At 46.1% G+C, this 21592-nt stretch overlaps 1 protein-coding gene across 5 annotated transcripts in view; it reads left to right on the top strand.

The window, feature by feature from the left end:
• Nucleotides 1-21592, top strand: part of LOC126260117 (neurexin-1a) — a 2420624-nt gene that overhangs the window by 2006946 nt on the left and 392086 nt on the right. For all 5 annotated transcript variants that reach the window (XM_049957356.1, XM_049957358.1, XM_049957357.1 and 2 more), the window contains one exon: nucleotides 13050-13270. In XM_049957356.1, the coding sequence (XP_049813313.1) occupies nucleotides 13050-13270 (221 nt within the window). The remainder of the gene's footprint in view (nucleotides 1-13049; nucleotides 13271-21592) is intronic.

Below are 21592 nucleotides of genomic sequence, written 5' to 3'. Positions count from 1 at the left end.
AACAGACCCTACGAATCGAAATAGACAGAATTCTTAATCAATTGAAGATTGAAGGACAGATGTCCAGGCTGTCATGGGCATTAAAATAGAACAACAGCGTCAGATGACAATTTGTGCCTGACCAGATTCGAACCCGGATTTACAAAATTTTAATACCAAAATACTGCATCTCGGTTCTTACAATAGTGTAAAAGATGCGCACTGGTTAGATGTAACTGAAGAGTCTCCAACTCCGACTGTGGTTAAGGGCGAATCCCAAGCGCATGGCCACGAACAATTGGGAGTGGAAACTTAGTGTCATCAGAACCTTGTTGAAGGACCATGACATGCGATCGTTAGACCGACTGCACAAAGTTCAGATTATAAATACATACCTACTTAGAAAAATATATTACGTCGGAGCAGTCTTACCGATACTGTAGGTCACTGCACATAAAATATTAGCTGTAGCCTCTTGGTATGTGTGGAAACAAAATATCATCAAAGTATCCTTCGACACGGCGACTTTGCAGAGGCAAAACGGAGGACTTGGAATTAAAGACGTGCTTTTAAACTAATACACGCCACTAAGACAGGCATCACGAAACTTCTGTTCCTCTCGTTGGATCCAGGGAATAGGAACGCTCCTGTTAATGTAGCACGACAGCCTAGATTACGTCCGAAAGTACTATGGCGATTGGAGCTGTATAACACTTCTACCAGCACAAACAAACACTAGAACCGTTTATGATTATATTACCAGACATCGTCTTCACAAACCAATTCCGGTAAATTAACCTACAAAAAACTGGAGGAACGTCTGGAAAAATATCAACAGTAAAATTATACCAACTAGAGTAAGTGCCGTATAGTGCGACTTTGTAAACGAAACCATACCCACAGCGGAACGATTATGGAAAATCAAATTGCGACCATCTCCTTACTGCGACAAATGACGGCTTGTAGAAACTGTAGCGCACATCGTCTTATGTGGGCTACAAAGAGGTGGGCAGTTTTATTCATTAGAATCAGAATACTATTCTTTCACTTTGTTTATTCCTGGAATGTTCTTTTACGTTGGGATCTAAAATCACAACTGTTCTAATTGGGCAAAACCCCTCCGGCTCCGAATTTTTTTTTTTATTTGTTGAAAAATATATGGCTTCCTTACATACCTCATATGCATCCAGTGCATAATAACTTAAATTGTGAATATATTTATGATGAATGTTTGTTATGTATTTTTCGGTCACCCTTGTTATAAGTTATGTTCTACAAGGAATGCACGCCATTAGAGACGGCAATCAGTAACTTATTTTACCTTAATTACTAGTTCAATTTTGTTCTACAATTTAAAGGAATATTCGGGTGCAAGCATGTAATACATGGGAATAATGCCGCTGCTCAGTGACAGGTATGGGGGAGGCATTTGTGGCCAGGCCTCGGATCTGTGACCCCTACGCTCTTTGCCTCAGCTACCTGGTGCTGAAAGTCTCCTCAAACATAAAAAAAATAGTCCAGTGATCAGAACGCGTCTAGTAAGCAGGAGGTCTGGGTTAGAAGCCCAGTCGGTCACAAATTTTCATCTGCCTTCGTTGCTGTATTTCAACGCGCTGTGACAGTATGGACGTCGGTCCTTCGATATTTAAGATGCAATCGTTTTTTGAGGCAATAGAGGTGATTTGCGAACATTTGTCTTGCCATCAATGTAACGGGACTTCAACGGCATCCAACCCTTACTCATACCTTTGTGCCGGCGCTAACCAAAGTCATATACATGCGAATTAGATTGTAGTTCATATTTGGTCAAATAACGAATGGTCGGTATACAAGTATGCCGGCCGGGGTGGCCGAGCGGTTCCATGCGCTACAGTCTCGAACCGCGCGACTGCTACGGTCGCAGGTTCAAATCCTGTCTCAGGCATGGATGTGTCTGATGTCCTTAGGTTAGTTAGGTTTAAGTAGTTTTAAGTTCTAGCGGACTGATAACATCAGAAGTTAAGTCCTATAGTGCTCAGAGCCATTTGAACCAATTTTGAAGTATACAAGTATTTACAAAAAGTACAAGCAGGATTGCAGCGAACTGATCGATCGCTTAACCAAGTGCTACATGGAGTACCTGTGTAATGAGTCATTCCAGTTGCATAGCTGAGGGTAAGATTTGTTAAGCATTTCATTGCAGAATTAATGTAATACCCGCACGATAATCTCTGCAGTCATACTGTATTAGGAGCTCGCGATTGGAGTACTATGTTCGTTAAATCGGATTACTCAAGCTGAGGCCAAATAAAGACAAGCGACGACGCCACAACACTACCTTTACTTAAGTATGTGCGCCACCATTAATGTTACTGTAAGCAGTTTGACAGCGTAATACCACCACAACTACTGACAACCTGAACCATTATCATCACGCAGTTGTGACTCTCAGTGATTACAGGTTGCTGATGTTTGTCAAGAATAGCGGAAAGCGCCCCTGAAGTTCCATTTGCATTACGACTAGGACGGAGAGAATGCTAAATAACAGTCATAGGTCAAGCAGCGAAGAGAAGAGTCCACGTATTGTTTCAAGTTCTTGCAGTTTGATATGAGTGGAGTTCCCGATAGTTTCATACTAACGGGTTCTTTTAGCTATCGAAATACTCATACGGGAATTATAAAAGTGTAATTGCTAGAACGCTCAACTACCTTAATAACACCTCATTCTGGATTGAATACGACTCGGAAAGCGACGTTAATTTGACGTTTTCATCGCACAGTTGTGTTGCCTGCAGCAAGGATTCTGTGAAGTGTTGTGGCAGCTGGCGGTCATTGCTGAATACAGACATGTGCAAATATCTTCACTGCTCTAGCGGAACTCGTCTTCGTTGCATTTTTTTCCATACTGTAATTAGCACAATAACATAAGGCCTGTTCTGCTGAAGAACGTGATGCCCACAAGTCCTTAAATAAGAATCTCCTAGCGGGAGTAATGCATGAAAGGAAACAGACTGTTGGACCAAAGAATGGACAGCTCCCTGGTTTTTGCGTTTGCGATAGCGCCTACGATAAGAATCTAGTGTCGTATTATGCTTCAGAACCCTAAACTGTTTATTTTTTTACTTCATACTAAAACAAAAGTTGTGATATGAGAAGAGGAAATGACTTAAATGCTTCTCAGGAATTTTAGTTTTCCGTGTTTGCCGGCCGCGGCAATGATCTTGTTACCTCTGCCAACATATTCTCTATCTGGTTGATGTTCGGTGATCGTGGAACAAACGGCAACAGCTTTATCCTCTCTTGGCCCTGAAACCAATCTCGCACTGCTCTGCTATGATGGATGGGGCTCAGCTCCTGTAAATAAACTGTTATCTCGTTAGTTCATATATTTATATTTAAATAACGTATGTGCAATAAGCACATTGGATTATTATTTTCCACAGTGTTTAAGAATTGAGGCCCTGTCATAGATAAGTGATCTGGATTCTACAGTCCGATTAAGAATGTGGTTTACCCAGTCTTATCATATGATGATAGTCGTAGTCTGATATCCACATTAAGACTGACTGGCTGAGTCCAATTAGGACGATCTTGTATCGAAATTACATTACAGAAATCGGATAATTTGAACGTCTGTATTGCAACAGTGCTGCGCACATAAATTCCTATGATGGAGTAACAGCTAGCAACTGTCTAAGAAAAAGTGAGAAATATGTCGACTAGCAGCAATGTAACGTAATTATAACCCATATTTACGTGATGGAAATACTGAATCGAACAATACACATCTGTTTCAGTGGTGGGAAGCTCTACCATATCGGATTTTCTGATGACATAATGACTATAATAATAATAATAATAATAATAATAAAACTAAAAATCCCGTGTGGCCGATAGGGAAAACCCTCCCCCATATGGGTGGTACCGAGGAAATTAAATACTTGGGGTGAACCAAATACTAACACAATCCTGAACGGCTACTCAATCCGTTGAACCCAAAATCCAGACACATCTGAGTGAAAATCACCTCTACTCCGGTCACCTTCTGTTATCTCAATGAGCTTGGCTGAAAATATTTGCTTCCAAAGGCTTTAACACCCTCTGGTCCTGTCCTGTCTCGGTTTTACCCAGGCCAAACAAATGAGACACAAGGAATCATGAACTATGCAAACAAAGGTAACATTACCCCAGGTGGTACACAACTTGGCCACCGATAGGTGGCAGTTGGATTTTCGCACTCTGGGGAGTCCAGGTTAGCACGGCAGAGAATATCTAAGAACTCTGGTAAATTTCCCTACAAGCAGAAAACATTCATTTGAAAACTACACATCGATACATTGATCCAAACAAGAAACCAAAATAATCTCACAAAAGAAATCGACCGACAAAAAATTATCATCCTTGCTCTTCAAGAACAACGACTAATTGACAATTAAAACTTGCATTACGGAAACCATGGCATCTTCAAGAGCAAAATACAACAAAAGGCAGCGAAAGGCGTACCAATCTTCGGCATTGCATTTCTCGAGCACAGATCTATCATCAACTCTGTCGAAGAAATCACACCCATCAACAATCGTCTTATGACTATGCTCATTCAGAGCCCCTATAAAAATATACACTCATAAATGCACATGCCCCCACCAACATCGAAAACAAGGAAAACACCGAAAATGTCGAAACATTCTGGAACACACTCGAAAATACTATGAGCAAGATTCACCAAGATGACGTGAAAATACTAATGGGAGACTTCAACTCTCTATTTGGGACAGAAAAAACCTGTAGAAAAGTCATTGGTACAAATTCAACACACCGAAACGCTTAGACCAACGGCACACGTCTGACTGACATTTACCAACAATTCAATCACAAAAGAATGTCTTCCCACTTTAGGAAAAAGCCAGTTTCCAAGAAACATGTTTGGCTACCAGGTGCAAGCTGCTTTCGTTCGCCTTTCGAGACTCGCAGAAAGCCAATTTTTTAATTCTTTTGTAGCAGAGCTACAAGCAGGCAGATACAAACGCAATAAGGGAATCGTAAGACAACGCTCGAGTAAAATTCGCCTTGCTACTTTCAGTAACCCTTAATGTCAGAGCGAAAACCTTACGGTACCGCCAAATTCATAATGCCGACATATTTTTTGTTGTTGTGAATACATAATTATATCTATGAAATGCCAAATTTTCATAATAATTGCGAATTATACAGGAAATGAAGTAAATGCAGACTTTTCGAAGTCAAAAGTCGGTAATATCCTACTAATTCGTGTTAAAATAGGCTCAGTCGTCTTACAGACACTTAAAGCTTTATTAAAGACTGCCGTCGTGATGTTTCTGTAGTAAGCTGAATTTAATTTGTATTAGTATAGTGAATATTTTAATTGCATTTTCCATTACTTTACTAAACGCAACAGTAATCGTCAAAGAGAAATTAATCAGCAGCAGAACGATCTGACAATGCTAAAGTTGTTTACAAATTCTACACCAGTAGAAACCTACTGGTTCCAACGATATCATTATACCAGAGTAGTTTTAAGAGTATTTTCGTCTAGAAATGAATTGCCTTGACGGTTGACCGATCAAGAGCGGGAAAGGTAAAATTTACGAATATATGACGAGAGGGACGTTTGAGAGAGGACTTCTCTATCAATAGAAGTGCCTGAGAGACGACTTTCCTATCAATCTCCTGGATAGTTTTGTTTCTCAAATCATCACAGTGCGTTATCATGTAGTAGCACAGGTGATGTAGTTGTGTTGCTCGATTTTCTTACACTGAGACCGAAAGGTGTCTCAGTTGTTGGAAACAAATTCCAGCTGTGTTGCATACAGCCCTTGGGGCAGAATTCGTAGCCCAAAACACACTTTCGTAGCTATCAGATGTAAAATATTATGTTCACTCTACTCTTTGCTCGAGTTCGTGTCTTTTGGTGGGGCTCAGCCTTTCATTTCTTCTTAGGAAGTTAACGATAAAGGCATCATAACACGTCACCAGTAACAGTACTGCATACGAAGAATGCTCAATGAGCGACCTGATGACGTTCAATAATAGTCACTCCATTGATGTTTGTTGTTTCGAATTAGAGCATGCAGTACTGCTACATCAGACTTCTGAACTTTGCCTGTTGAATGCAAATGTCGAATGATGGTAAAATGGTAATCTATCACATATATCAGTAGTCGAGACTTCCTTAATGTGGAAAAACCATTCATGCCAGAACGATCTTTGTTGAAACAAGAATAACTTTTTCTGGCGTATTTTTCCGAAAAGCACTCGCTCCACACACAATTCAAATCTTTCTAGCTGCCTCCTCTGCATTCACCCCTCTGTTATACCAAAAGTAAACGTTGTGTTGCAGATGTTACACCTTTTTCCACTTGCGACTCAATTTTACAATGCTTAACTGTAGTTTTCCAAGTATGCAAAATCCAATGCTTAACTGCAAGATGATAACTAGAACTTCAAATTCGAAAATGACAGTTGATACATACACTGACAGCGTGGCGCCGCGATCACATGGGCGGCGCCGGATTTCAGGCGGCGGGTGGCGTCTGGCCGGTGGCCGGTAGCCGCTGCAGCGCGTGGAAACGCTCGAGCGTAAGCTGTTATGATCGCGACGCAGCCACGAGCTGTCCTGCGGAATTGTTGCTGGAATACTTGTTATTGCTGGTGGGTAGAATGTTAAGCGAATTATCTTCGATGTTCAGTCAGACTCATAACTTTAGACCGAAATGTGGAAAAAAAAAAAAAAATGCAGTCGGACGCGAACTGGCGACTGTAAGTTTAGAATGCGCGACACTTACCACTTTTTTTCTTTTTTTTTAGAAAAATAAAAACGCGGTTCCTCCGCTTTATGGTCCAACAACGCGTGCACTTTTTTTTTTGGGGGGGGGGGGGGGTGAGTAGGAAGGCAGGGTAAACAATCTTTATTCGTACAATTGTGCTGTCCTAGGGATAAGAAAAGTATCGAGACAGCAAAAACAATTTGGAAACCATAAAATCATCGCAAAGGGCGCCCTCTTTTTTGTTCTTTTTTTTTTTTTGTAACAGGAATAAGGTAAATGTCAATCCTAGTCATGGGCGGGAGTGAAAATGAAGTTATCATCTGCATCACAATCCCTGCAGCACGCGGTGTCGCATCATAAACCTGGCAGAAAGCCATATAATCTTGACCATTTCTGCCAGTGTGGGCGGTATTTATTTCTCCTTCGTCGTCCATTCGAAGGACCATTATCTGAGGCTGTTTCGGTGTTTACCATCGTTGTGTGTGTGTGGTTTTTTTTTTTCATGTTAACATAATGCAGTCATAACTGGCGCCAACAGGTAGGGGCCAGTTTTCTTCTCATTGTGCTATATGCCAATATAATTGAACCGCGCAGCACTGTCTCTAGTCGTTCTTCTGCAGGAGTCTTCCCAGTTCTGGGACACCCCAGCTGTCGGGCGGATTGTGAGAAACACTTCCTAAAAAATTGGAAAAGTAAGTCCTGTATTTCGTATGACTCCGTACGAGCTCGTGTTGTTCTTGTAAATACATCCAATAATCCATCACGGACTTAATATCGTACGAATACAAATATTTCGTCGCATGTCCAGCGATCCAATTGACCGCATACGTCTTTTGTTTGGGAAAAAAGGTCTTGTCCGGTAGAAAAAGTATATCCGATGTGATTTCTGTGTAGTTAGTGCGTCGAAGGAAGGCCAGTATTCGACGCGTCAGCATCCAGACGTCCCTCGCTGCGCCACACACTAAACCATGTTCTTCCGTTGCTAACAGTCCACAGTTGGTGCAAAGAGGAGAATCAACCATATGAATTGTATGTAATCGACTCCTGGTCACAAGTTTACGGTTTATAAGAATATACCACATCGATCTCGCTGCTGTTGACAGTAATGGAGTATGCACTGCACACCAAATGTGGCTCCACGTTCTCGACGAGTATTTGATTCCATTATGTTGCGGCCATGGTGATCCATCAAGCATCTATAGATCTCCCGAGTCGTGGGTATTCTCGTCGAAGGTACTTGCAGACAAACATAACTGTAATCAACAAGAAATGAGGCAATGTGTGCAAGAGAAGGCGAAATATTGCCCACCGCAATAGGGGGTTCGTACGAAGGCGGAACAAGTACTTCTATCAGAGCTGACGTTATGGTATGCTTTCTTTGTCGCCAATTTCGTATCATCGCTCGCATGTAAAGCGCCAGAGCTTTGTTTCGCACGTTTGTGAGGTTGAGACCACCGTTCTGGGACTGTAGCGTTAACGTATCATATTTGATCTTAAATAACATCCCAGTACTGACATAGTAACCAAAGGCAGCCATGAGGCGGTCTGCGATACCCTTCGGTATTGGTAGGATCTGCGCTAAATGGGGCAGTCGTGAAGCTATGTGAACGTTGGTGTATGCCACACGTTGGATCATGTCAAAGGCTCTCAGTGAGTTGTTGCGTATCGTCAGACGAACATTCTGCAGAAGCCGCCGAGAACTCGCTGCCGCTGACCGCCGTAGTGAACGGGTAAATGTAATCCCCACACATCTCAGCGATTCCACCGTCTGAAACAGTCCCGGTACGTCTTCCAGACCCCGTCCAATGTGCATAATTTTGGATTTCGTCATGTTAACGACACTGCCTGCCGCCGTCCCGTAAGAGTCTAGATGTTCAACAGCCTGACGCACTTCATGTCCTGATCTGACAAGAAGGATCAGGTCGTCCGCATATGCGCGACAAACGAAAGAGTTCTCATTAACCGCTATCCCAGTAAGTGAGCGCCTTCGATGTAGCCCCTCGTATTAGCCTCATAACGATGGAGATGAAAACAGGTGGAATCGCCATTCGGCTCATGACTGACGCCAAGAAGTCATGGCTTATCCTGTCGAACGCACGGTCGAAGTCCACAGATATCATCGCTGCTCGCATTTTACACGTTTCCGCAAGGGCGATAACGTCACGGTATTCACTTAACGCCGAGGAGATGTTGCTTCGCACACCTAGGCAAGCCTGATCAGGGGATATTGTCCTGGATATCGCCAGCTTGAGACGAGACGCTAGTAGTCGTGCAAAGATTTTATAGTCGGTGTTTAGCATAGTGAGAGGCCGATATTGATTAACACTGTGACTCCCCGCCATCTTCGGGATGGGAAGAAGAAAGTCCGTCACAAAATCCGAAGGTAGGCGCATGTCCGGACGCATCGCCTCATTGTACATCGACACCAACTGTGGCATCATCATGTCCACGAATTCTCGATAAAACTCCAACGTAATCCCATCTGGCCCTGGTGATTTATGGGCCGCTCCTTTTGTGAGTGCCACCTTTATATCGTCTTCTGTGAGTGGCTCCATAAGCGCTGCCTTATCCGTCTCTGTCAGTGTCGTTTGCAGATGTTGCAGTATCTCTTCCCCCACCAGACGGTCCGTCGGTGTACCGGCATAGAAGTGGCGGAAATGCTCTAAAAATTCATTTCCAATGTCCTGTTGTGTTGCCAGTTGACGGCCATCTAAACCGTGGAGCACTGTTACCAATGCCCGGCGGTAACGTTTATGTTCCCGCGACACATGGTGCATCGAGGTACTTTCCCCAGTGATGGTGTCGAGACATCTTGCCCGTATTGGGATGCCACTCAGTCGTCGTCGCGTGATCGATTGGATTTGTGCCTTGACACTATGAACTTCCGCATGATGTTCTGCAGACGGCACCTGGAAGGACAGCTCACGAAGCGTGGTGTAATAATAATCAAGAGTGTCTCTTTGCCATCCCGACCATACTGTATGAGAGCTCTTCTTATTGCCGGCTTAGTACACTCGAGCCACCATTGAAGCGCGGAGGTTTATGTTTGTAGACGGCGTTGACATGTGGCCCATACCTCCTCGACTCTCTGACGACATTCGGGGTCCGCCAAAAGTGACGAATTGAGCTTCCATGTCCCGCGGCGTCTCCACACACTTTGCCTAGGGAGTGATATGGTACAAATGTAAGCCAGATGATCAGTAAGTGCCGCAGGCCATCGCTCCGCGTCGACCACCTTATCCTGCAGGCCAACCGAAACATATATTAGATCGAGTCTGCTCGCCGAGTGACTGGTATAAAAAGTATATCCTTCACGATTCCTATGAATCATGTCCCAGGTGTCGCTTAACTCCAGATCCCGGCATAGCACATGCAATTCACGACAGGTATTGTAATGTGGAGTCTGGTCTTTTTGGGCTAAAACACAATTGAAGTCACCACCTATAATGAAATGATCGAATCTGCCGGTAAATAAGGGCACAATCTCTTCCGAATAATATCTCGCACGCGCCCGTCTGTTGTCTGTGCCGGAAGGGGCATAAACATTGAGAATGCGAATTCCATTAGCAGTTTCGCCAGTCCTCGTGCCGAAGGTAGATAAGCCAGGTCGCGAACCGGAATCCCGTCCCGGAACAATATCGCCGTTCCACTGTCGTTGTTCGAGTGCGGCGAAGTGTAGGAGATGAATCCATGGTCTTCCTGGAACTCAGGAATGTAAATTTCCTGCACCATCAGTATATCCACATCCGACGCGTATATCATGTCCCTAAACAACTGCTGTTTCACGGGCGATCTAATGGTATTCACATTCATTGTCCCTATTCTGTATGCCTGGGGTCGAGTATCTGTCATCTCCACATGATGTTAAAATGACAAAGTTTCACCGTATCGATAGTCCCTTTGCACATCCGCAGAGGGTCGCCCGACGGACGTGTCCCTGCGGCATTAGGTTCCTTGAGATGCGGACGGATGCGAGTCCCCGCCAGTAGAATGGTCCGCATCGGTGATTTCGTCGACCTGCTCATACCAGCTGATATTATTGGGGTGCTCCAAATTTTCCTGTGCGGCATTGATGTGTGACATCTGTTGTTCTTTCGCAGCTTTAGACTCCACCGCAGAAGGGGTAGCAAGTCCCTGAGCGGATGCGTCTTCTGAGCGACATGACATCTTTTCATTGTCCGAATTCATATGGTCTGCGACATCCGAAGCTTGTGCTTCCAAGTCAGACAGGTCCATAGTGTTGGACTCATCTGGGCTCCCAAGAAGAGAAGGGGGCATCTCCGCAGAGTTTAGTCGGCGCTTCTTGCGGCGCTTTGGCGAGCGTTGTTTGCGGGCCCTAACCCTCGGCCTCTGGTGTTGGCGAATCTTGCATCACCTGCGCTCTCGCCGCCGCCACAACGCCCTGGGGCCGTTCCACTTCAGCTTCCATGCCTGTTGTGATGCTGTCCTCCTATTTCTCCACCGCCTGTAATGTCTGGGATTGGAGGTTGGTCGGAGCCATTCCTTCTTCAGTGAGGTCCGAAGGCGCCTCAATCAACTGCGGCGTCGGTTCGATAGTGCGCTCCTACCTCGGCGTCCCCGCGAAGCGCCGCCACGTAAGTCATCGGCAGTGACGTTGGTGTAGTCGGATTCTGGAGGTCTCCGCTGGGGAGTTGCACGAGTCTCCTCTGCATACACGCAGATCGAAGATGTCCTTCACCACCACACCCGGAGCATGTCCGGGGCTGTCCATCATAGATGACAATAGCTCGACAGCCGCCGACGTTGATGTACGATGGCACATGTTTCGTAAGCGCAATTCGCACCTGTCGGACACCATTGAGCACTGGATACGTGCTAAAACTTGCCCAACGTTCGGCCGTATGACTGATAACTCTGCAATATGGCTGGAGCGATTCAGTGACCAAGGATTCTGGTACCTCGAAAGGCAGCTCGAAGACTCGAATCGTACGCACGCCCAGGCCCGAATGAGCGACTAAAACTTCGCCAATATGACCATCGGATTGTCGGAACTGGAATCCTCGTTTGGCGGCTTCAATGATCCTATCGCATGCTGCGTCGTCAATCATTTTTACGTAAAGAGTGCTGCTCACGATCGATAAATGAATTCCAATAATCTCCGTGTAATTAAGTTGCACTTCGTCCCTCAAGAAACGTTCGATTTCGAATGCCTTCGGTCGTGCATACTCGTTACAGAACGTGAACTGTATCGTGGTTTTTCGGAAATTGTGTGCCATTGCGTTCGATTCAAACAGTAACACACGCGAGTGACGACGGTGTAAACACCGCTTCTTCCGCGAACGTTCGCAGCCGGGACGTAAACAAGTCCGAACTGCTCCGCGGCTAAAGGCGGGCTGCCACTAGACCACGGGCTCTCACAGTCCGACAACCTCTCGGAAGTAGACAACACTTTCTCCTAACACTTCCGCATTTTGCAGTGTTGCCAGATTGTGCATATGGCCGGACTTAGAGTTGTCAGGGGCGGTCAGTTTTATTGGCCACCTTAAGTGAATGACTCTGACTTAGGCTCTGTGGCGGCCGGCCGGCGGTCAGTTTTATTGTCTAAGACTGTACATTCCCGTGACCACCGCTCCCAGCGAAATTTGAATACGTATCATTTTTGGGATGTAGAAAAACACCTAACAACTTTCGTTTATGTCGCACAACTGCCCCTCGGTACTGGATTTCTTTTTTTTTCCATCAGTGTACATTTTGAACTGACGTTCCTTTACTACTACAAGATAAACTTACTTTTTATATTTGACCTTAGGGCAAAAGGAATATTGTTAATAGTTACAAAACGTGCTCAATGAAACAAGTATTTATATGTTACGGCCTATATCACATAATTCAGATATAAGTTGGTATCGACAACTTATATATACAGGGAAGGGGCAAATAAAAGTAGCCCACAGAACAGAGTTCCAGTGTACAAGAAAACACAGCAGAAGAACGAAAAAACGATACTAACCTGACTTCGAACCTCCTCAGCGAACAACTGATCACACCGTTGGGACGACTTTGTTGTCACGTAATTTTCTACAACGAACACCCGCTTGTCCATTGTGACTACATCGTACCCTTCGCACCGATTTACTGACGCTGACACAGCCTGCACTACGCACTGTGGCGGTGTGGATCACGTGCCGGGCTACACGTGGTGTGCGCGCCGCGTGGACTGCTCGTGCGCGTACGTCCGCGTCCGATCGTATCCACTCGTCCGGGCCACTTTTGTTTGCCCCACGCTGTACGTGTATCGCATAACTGAGAAATGAGTGGGTACCGGGAGCCGGCGGACTGTTGCAGAGGCGACGACGCTGACGTTCAACGGCAGCCAGTTGGTGACGCTGACGGCGGCGGGCGAGGAGTGGCGCTGGCAGACCGAGGAGGTGTCGCTGCGCTTCCAGACGGCGCGCCCGCTGGGCCTGCTGCTGGCCACGGCCGCCGACAACTCGCACGACCGCCTCGAGCTCAGCCTGGTGGCCGGCCGGCTGCGGCTCGCGCTGCGCGTCGCCGACCGCGAGAAGGTGCGCACGGCCACGTCACTTCTCTTCTACTTCCTTCCTTCCTCCTCCTCCTCCTCTGCCTCTTCCACCCCTCGTCTTGCGTCCATTCCACCGGCAACTTCTGTTTAAACGTGCCTGCCTCTAATTAGTCTTTCCTTTTACATTTCCTGTCAACGGATACAAACTTGCTATCACTACTAGTGTTTCCACTATTTCTTTCATAAATATTTATGTGTTGCACTCCATATTATAAACGAGACTAAATATAACGTGTGTATATCGTAACGAATGTAATATAAAATATATAGAATGACTTCTTAGATTGAGAAAGAGCCTAAAGCCGTAATCTAGCCGAGCTAAATATGCTGATGAGCCAAAACATTATCACCACTCTTCGATGACAGGCTGAACGCCTCCTGGTGGTATCGTTGACACGTGACGCGTGAAGGAAACAATGTAACCGGAAGAGAGGCGAATGGCGAGTCATCGTAACGGAGATACTGGTCGCAAACACGGAAATCCACTGATAGGAGCGCTTTTGACAGAGGGTAGCTTGTTGTGGCGCTGCGGCAGGAGACGAGAATCGCTGAAACGGCGAAGATGGTCGCCTGCTGGCGTACTGCTGTCGCCAGGACCTGTGGAAAGGATGGAAGGATGGTGAAATAACGAGCACGCCGTACGGTATTTGACAACCGTGCCTCATCACTAGACGTAGAGGTCGCAGGTTCCCCTCATTGTGTAACCCGGGACAGGCGGCGTTCTGTGCCAGATCTGAAAACAGAGTACAGTGCTGGCGCAGGCGCAGGTGTTTCGGAGCGCACCGTTCAGAGGCCATCGTCGAACGTGGAGCTGTACGTCACACGACTGCTGCGCCTTCCTGCGTTGACTGAACGACACCGTCAGTTACGACTGCAGTGGCCACAGCACTACTTATTTTCCATCGCGGATCAATAGAAACGTGTCATCTGTCGAACCAATCACATTTCTTGTTTCGTCAGGTCGACGGTTGAGTCCTTACACGCCGTCATCCACGCGAACGGCTGTTTGAAGGCGCACCGCGCCACCTACGTGCAGGCTGGTGAGAGCAGAGTTGTGCAACGGGCTAACTGAGTTGCACTTCTACGGGACCCATGTTAGTACTCGAAGTCAGCACGACAGCAGGCAATTACGTGGACATTATTGCGGACCACCTGCATCCCTTCACGGTTCGAGTCTCCCCCCCTACAGCGATGCCATCTTCCAGCAGGAGAACTCTCCGCGATGAGAATCGTGCTGCAGTCATTTGAGGAACATGACAGCAAACTCACGCTGATGTCTTAGTCAGCTGAAACCCCTCATCTGTGCCCACTCGAACACACATCGGACATCAGCTGCGTGCCCACAAATCACCGTCCCGTAATTTGCGGGAATTTTATGATGGCTCAAATGGTTCAAATGGCTCTGAGCGCTATGGGACTTAACATCTATGGTCATCAGTCCCCTAGAACTTAGAACTACTTAAACCTAACTAACCTAAGGACAGCACACAACACGCAGCCATCACGAGGCAGAGAAAATCCCTGACCCCGCCGGGAATCGAACCCGGGAACCCGGGCGTGGGAAGCGAGAACGCTACCGCACGACCACGAGATGCGGGCGAATTTTATGACCTGTGAGTACTCACTGTGTGAGGTTTGAATTGTGCTAAGTGTAATTACCGCTGTACTGTGTTTGAAAAGTGGATCAACACGCTCTTAAACAGGTGCTCATAATGATTGAAAATTTAACTCTGCAGCGGAGTGTACACTGAGGTGAAACTCCGTGTCAGATTAAAACTGTGTGCCGGACTCAGACTCGCATTCGGAACCTTAGCCTTTCTTGAGCAAGTGATCAACCATCTGAGGTACCCAAGCACGACTGACGACCCGTCCTCACAGCTTTAATTCCGCCAGTACCTCGTCTCCTATCTTCCAAACTCCACAAAACGTCTCCTTCAGACCTTGCAGAACTAGTACTCCTCGAAGAACGGATATTCCGGAGACATGGCTTTGCCCCTGCCTGGGGGATGTTTCCAGAATCAAATTTTCATTCTGCTGTGGAGTGTGCTCTGATATGAAGCTTCCTGGCAGGTTAAAACGGTGTGCCGGACCGAGACACGAACTGGGGACCTTTGGCTTTCGTCGGTAAGTGCTCTACCAACTGACCTATCCGAGTACAACGCACGACACGTCCTCACAGCTTCATTTCAGCCAGTGCCTCCTCTCGTACCTTCCAGATACTACCGAAGTTCTCCTGCGGAACTATCACTCTAGCGAAGCCATCCTATTGCAATATCCTTTTTTACGGGAGTGTTAGTCTTGCATGTACTAGTTTGTTCAGTTTGGTAGGTAGCAGGCGAGATAGTGGTGAAAGTACAGCTGTGAGGACTCGTCGTGAGTCGTGCTTGGGCAGCTCTGTTGGTATAGCACTTGCCCGCGAAAAGCAAAGGTCCCGAGTTCGATTCTCGGTCCGCCACACAGTTTCAATCCCCCAAGATGTATCATATCAGCTCACATCAGCTGCAGAGTGAAAATCTCGTTCTGGAACAAGCCAGATACCATGCCACGCAGTCAAAAATTAAGAAATTAAAAGAAGTATCGGTAAACCTGGAATCAAACTCGAGTACTGTAATGTAAAGCAGTGCCCATGCACTGACTGGACAGCACAGTACTGTGAAGGTGCCCTCATACTTGTGATTACAGTATTCTCAAGTTACCTCTCTTTGACTACCATGTCTACCGAAAATGTGGACGGGATGACATTTTATTACAGGCATTTCTGTTGTGTTAATACGCAAGGGGTCGCGGCGCGGCGTCGCGGTGCGTGAATTTCCGTTCACACTTCACAGTACAGAATCCGCCCCCATAGTTGAGTGGTCAGTGTACCTGGCTGCTGTGCAGAAAATCCCGGCTCGATTCCCGGTGCTGTGTGGGATTTTTACTTGGTGGGAGGACTCGGCCGAGGCGCATTTTAGCCTCGCGATGCCAGCTGAGGAGGTGCCTGATTGAGAGAAAGCGGGTGCAAGGCCAAGACAGCCGGCAGACCCCATGCCGCTCCGTACCGCATCCAAATGACATTTTGGCCGAGGGTGACACGATGATCGGTCGGTCCCGATTGGTCCGTCTGGGCCACAATGCAGACCATGAGGGGGGGGATAACTCGGGGGAGAGAGGTGAGATACAGCAATATGTTTTAGATAAATGTTGTTGGTGCAAAAAGAGTCACGCATTGCTACTAATTGCCGTGAACTTGAACGTAATTTTGAGGGTGAGTTAAAGGTTGAATGAGAACACTATACTTGATCCAAGATTTGAAAACAGCGGAAATTAAACGTATAAAATGACAAATTATTCGAGGCCATAGAAGAAAATATGTTTTTAGTTGTAGTAGGGATTAACTCGAAATACAGTAGGGATACAGCAAAAACGATGTTGGATACAAACTGGAGGGGACGTAAGGGCCTCATGTCATTAGCAATAATCACGATCTTAAAGTTGATTCTCGAAGGTTGAGTTTCGTTTCGTGGAAACCCTAATTGTGACGTCTGGTTTGGAAAGAGTGACCCGGCCGCAGAGGCCGAGCGATTCTAGGTGCTTCAGTCCGGAACCGCGCTGCTGCTACGGTCGCAGGTTCGAATCCTGCCTCGGGAATAGATGTGTGTGATGTCCTTAAATTAGTTACTTTTAAGTAGTTCTAAGTCCAGGGGACTGATGACCTCAGCTGTTAAGTCCCATAGTGCTTAGAGCCATTGAACCATTTTTTGGAAAGAGTGAAGAGAGGTTTGACCTTTAAGGTTTAATTAACGTATTAATTCACAAAAATAAATACATCACAAGTTATAAATGATGTTTTGACACTTGCAAGACAGAACGAAAATATCAGAACGTGGATCATCGGTTTACATGTCGGTAAGTGAGTTTCCTCGCCGCTCGTTGCACGAGATGCTCTTTCCAGCTTGTGTCTAACATTATACTTTGCTGTATCACTCCTCTATTCCGAGTGAATCCCTACTAGAACTAAAAACATCACTTGGAAAATCACGTTGAAGGTCTCGGCCATTAGTACTGATGTGTGACGCTGTTTTCCACCTACAACTTTATCCGAAACATTTTGCTGTATCTCATCTCTATTCGATTTATTTCTCATTATGGATTAAAATTGTTGAGCCAAAACCTTATGACCATCTCCTTAATAGCGTGTAGCTCCGGCTTGGGAACACAGTACAGCAACGATCCTCTGTGGCACGAATTGCCAGCGTTTTGCTGGAAAGGGCACCCTCTTGCCCTGGAAATGATAAATCATTTCCAAAGGCGGAAGAACCAGCTGACGGTCAACGGCATAGGATGTGGAAGGCAATTGGAAACCACCACATTAAAGAACTAGGTTATCATATGCATCAGTAGTAAACCGTGTCACTATTTTCTGTAAAATTTTCCGGAGATAAAATAGTCCCTCAATCGGATCTCCGGGTAGGGGCTTCAAAAATACAGACAACGTGAAGGAAAAGAATCCCAATTTTAACGTTGCCACTTGCAATGTGAGAACACTGCTTCAGTGTAGCAAGCTAGAAAATTTAAAACTTGAAATGGAACGACTGGAAATTGATATGCTAGGCATATCGGAGATGAGATGGCCCCAACAAGGTGATTTCTGGTCTGGAGAATACAGAGTCATTCACTCCGGAACTGACCAAGGTAGACCAGGAATGGGAGCAGTTCGAATAATTCTGAGGAAAAACTATGGCTCACGTGTCAAGGGATATGTAAAATATAGCTCTCGAATAATACTAGTCAAACTTGAAACTAAACCAAAAGACATAGTGATAATACAAATATACATGCCAACATCCAAAGAATAAGATGTAGTCATTGACGAAATACACGAAAAAATAAGTAATGCGATGAGAAATGTTAAGGGAGATGAAAACCTGATTGCCATGGGGGACTGGAACGTGATTGTGGATGAAGAACCGGAGGAAGGAATTGTTGGCAAATATGGACTTGGAAGAAGAAATGAAAGAGGAGATCGACTTATCGAGTTCTGCTAGAGGAACCAATTAGTTATTGCGAACACACTTTTCCAACATCACAAACGAAGAAGATACACATGGAAGGCCCCTGGAGACCTGAGGAGACAACAGATTGATTACATTCTAGTGAAAGCACGTTTCAGGAACAAGACAAAAGATTGCAGCAGCTATCCATCTGCAGATGGAGGCAGTGATCATAACCTGGTCGTCATGAAAACTTCACTGAGATTCAAACGTTTGAAGAAGAAGCCAGTAAAACTTAAATGGGAACTAGAAAAACTGAACACTGAGGGACTGGCAAAGCGCTATGCTCATGAAACAGACAACCTAGCTAAGAATTTTCAACATGGTGGAGTAAATGAAGGCTGGGATCAAATTAAATCTGGTATATACAAAGCAGCAGAAAAGATAGTTGGAAGACTAGAACTCAAATACAAGAGGAAACAAATTACAGCAGATATTATTGAGCTTATAGAAAACAGGAGATTATACAAAAATACAACTGATGGAAAAGCTGAATACAGAAGACTAAGGAATTTAGTTAGTAGAGAAGGTAGGAAAGCAAAAGAAAATTTTCTCGATGGAATGAACAGGGAAGTGGAAGAAAATATGCAAAACGGTTGAACTGATTTAGCCTACAGAACAGCAAATCAATTTTTTAACAAACTTAAAACAACACTCTCGGGCATAATAGAAAGTAATGAGGGGAAAATGCTGTTTCGTGGAGACATGGTGAAGAGATGGAAAGAATACATAGAGGACTTGTATGCCGGAACACCTCTTTCGGAGGAAGTAATAGGAAGAGCAAGTAGACGAAGATGACAAGGGAGATGACACTCTGCATAAAGAATGTGACAGAGCTCTAAAAGAACTACGGGGCAACAAAGCAACGGGTATTTATGACATCCCTGCAGAACTAATAAAGAATGCTGGTTACAGCATGAAAATAATACTCCATAAACTTATTAGGTCCATCTATAACACAGGAGAGATACCGACAGACTTCCAGAAATGTATCATTATTTCTATACCAAAGAAGGCATCAGCTACAAAATGCGAACAGTACCGAACTCTAATATCACATGCATCAAAAATTCTCATAAAAATAGTTATGAAGAGAATTGAAGAGAAGATGGAGGATATGCTGAGTGAAAATCAGTTTGGTTTCAGAAGGGGATTGGAAACAAGAGAGGCGATTCTGGCACTGAGACTCGTTATCGAAAAGCAATTACAGAAAAATAAACAAACTTGTATTGCCTTTGTAGACGTGTAAAAGGCATTTGATAACGTTATCTGGCAAGAGATGTTCAGAGTGCTGAGGAAAAGTGGAATAAAGTACAGAGACATCCGCGTGATACTCAGTTTCTATAAGAATGGGGTGGCAGTGATTAGGAACTGTCACCAGGAACAAGTAGCAAATATTAGAAAAGGGGTAAGGCAAGGATGTGCTCTCTCTCCTCTTATATTCAATGCTTACATCCAAGAAGCTATAGACCAAGTTCGAGAAATTACTGAGCTGGGGATCAAAATTAATGGGCAGAAGATAGACATGCTACGTTATGCAGATGATATTGCTATAGTCACGGAGACAAAAGAACATCTAGAGGAAGTCCTCAGAACAATGGTATCTGTTCTTTCGGAGATGTCCGAATGAACAGATACAATCTTAGTAAATACACTCCTGGAAACTGAAATAAGCCGGCCGCGGTGGTCTCGCGGTTCTAGGCGCGCAGTCCGGAACCGTGCGACTGCTACGGTCGCAGGTTCGAATCCTGCCTCGGGCATGGATGTGTGTGATGTCCTTAGGTTAGTTAGGTTTAAGTAGTTCTAAGTTCTAGGGGACTTATGACCACAGCAGTTGAGTCCCATAGTGCTCAGAGCCATTTGAACCATTTGACCCAAATTGAAATAAGAACACCGTGAATTCATTGTCCCAGGAAGGGGAAACTTTATTGACACATTCCTGGGGTCAGATACATCACATGATCACACTGACAGAACCACAGGCACATAGACACAGGCAACAGAGCATGCACAATGTCGGCACTAGTACAGTGTATATCCACCTTTCGCAGCAATGCAGGCTGCTATTCTCCCATGGAGACGATCGTAGAGATGCTGGATGTAGTCCTGTGGAACGGCTTGCCATGCCATTTCCACCTGGCGCCTCAGTTGGACCAGCGTTCGTGCTGGACGTGCAGACCGCGTGAGACGACGCTTCATCCAGTCCCAAACATGCTCAATGGGGGACAGATCCGGAGATCTTGCTGGCCAGGGTAGTTGACTTACACCTTCTAGAGCACGTTGGGTGGCACGGGATACATGCGGACGTGCATTGTCCTGTTGGAACAGCAAGTTCCCTTGCCGGTCTAGGAATGGTAGAACGATGGGTTCGATGACGGTTTGGATGTACCGTGCACTATTCAGCGTCCCCTCGACGATCACCAGTGGTGTACGGCCAGTGTAGGAGATCGCTCCCCACACCATGATGCCGGGTGTTGGCCCTGTGTGCCTCGGTCGTATGCAGTCCTGATTGTGGCGCTCACCTGCACGGCGCCAAACACGCATACGACCATCATTGGCACCAAGGCAGAAGCGACTCTCATCGCTGAAGACGACACGTCTCCATTCGTCCCTCCATTCACGCCTGTCGCGACACCACTGGAGGCGGGCTGCACGATGTTGGGGCGTGAGCGGAAGACGGCCTAACGGTGTGCGGGACCGTAGCCCAGCTTCATGGAGACGGTTGCGAATGGTCCTCGCCGATACCCCAGGAGCAACAGTGTCCCTAATTTGCTGGGAAGTGGCGGTGCGGTCCCCTATGGCACTGCGTAGGATCCTACGGTCTTGGCGTGCATCCGTGCGTCGCTGCGGTCCGGTCCCAGGTCGACGGGCACGTGCACCTTCCGCCGACCACTGGCGACAACATCGATGTACTGTGGAGACCTCACGCCCCACGTGTTGAGCAATTCGGCGGTACGTCCACCCGGCCTCCCGCATGCCCACTATACGCCCTCGCTCAAAGTCCGTCAACTGCACATACGGTTCACGTCCACGCTGTCGCGGCATGCTACCAGTGTTAAAGACTGCGATGGAGCTCCGTATGCCACGGCAAACTGGCTGACACTGACGGCGGCGGTGCACAAATGCTGCGCAGCTAGCGCCATTCGACGGCCAACACCGCGGTTCCTGGTGTGTCCGCTGTGCCGTGCGTGTGATCATTGCTTGTACAGCCCTCTCGCAGTGTCCGGAGCAAGTATGGTGGGTCTGACACACCGGTGTCAATGTGTTCTTTT

Source organism: Schistocerca nitens, chromosome 5 (genome assembly GCF_023898315.1).
Source record: "Schistocerca nitens isolate TAMUIC-IGC-003100 chromosome 5, iqSchNite1.1, whole genome shotgun sequence".
Lineage (NCBI taxonomy): Eukaryota > Metazoa > Arthropoda > Insecta > Orthoptera > Acrididae > Schistocerca > Schistocerca nitens.
Note: the sequence above shows the minus strand (reverse complement) of the source record. Positions and strands in the feature narration are given on the sequence as shown.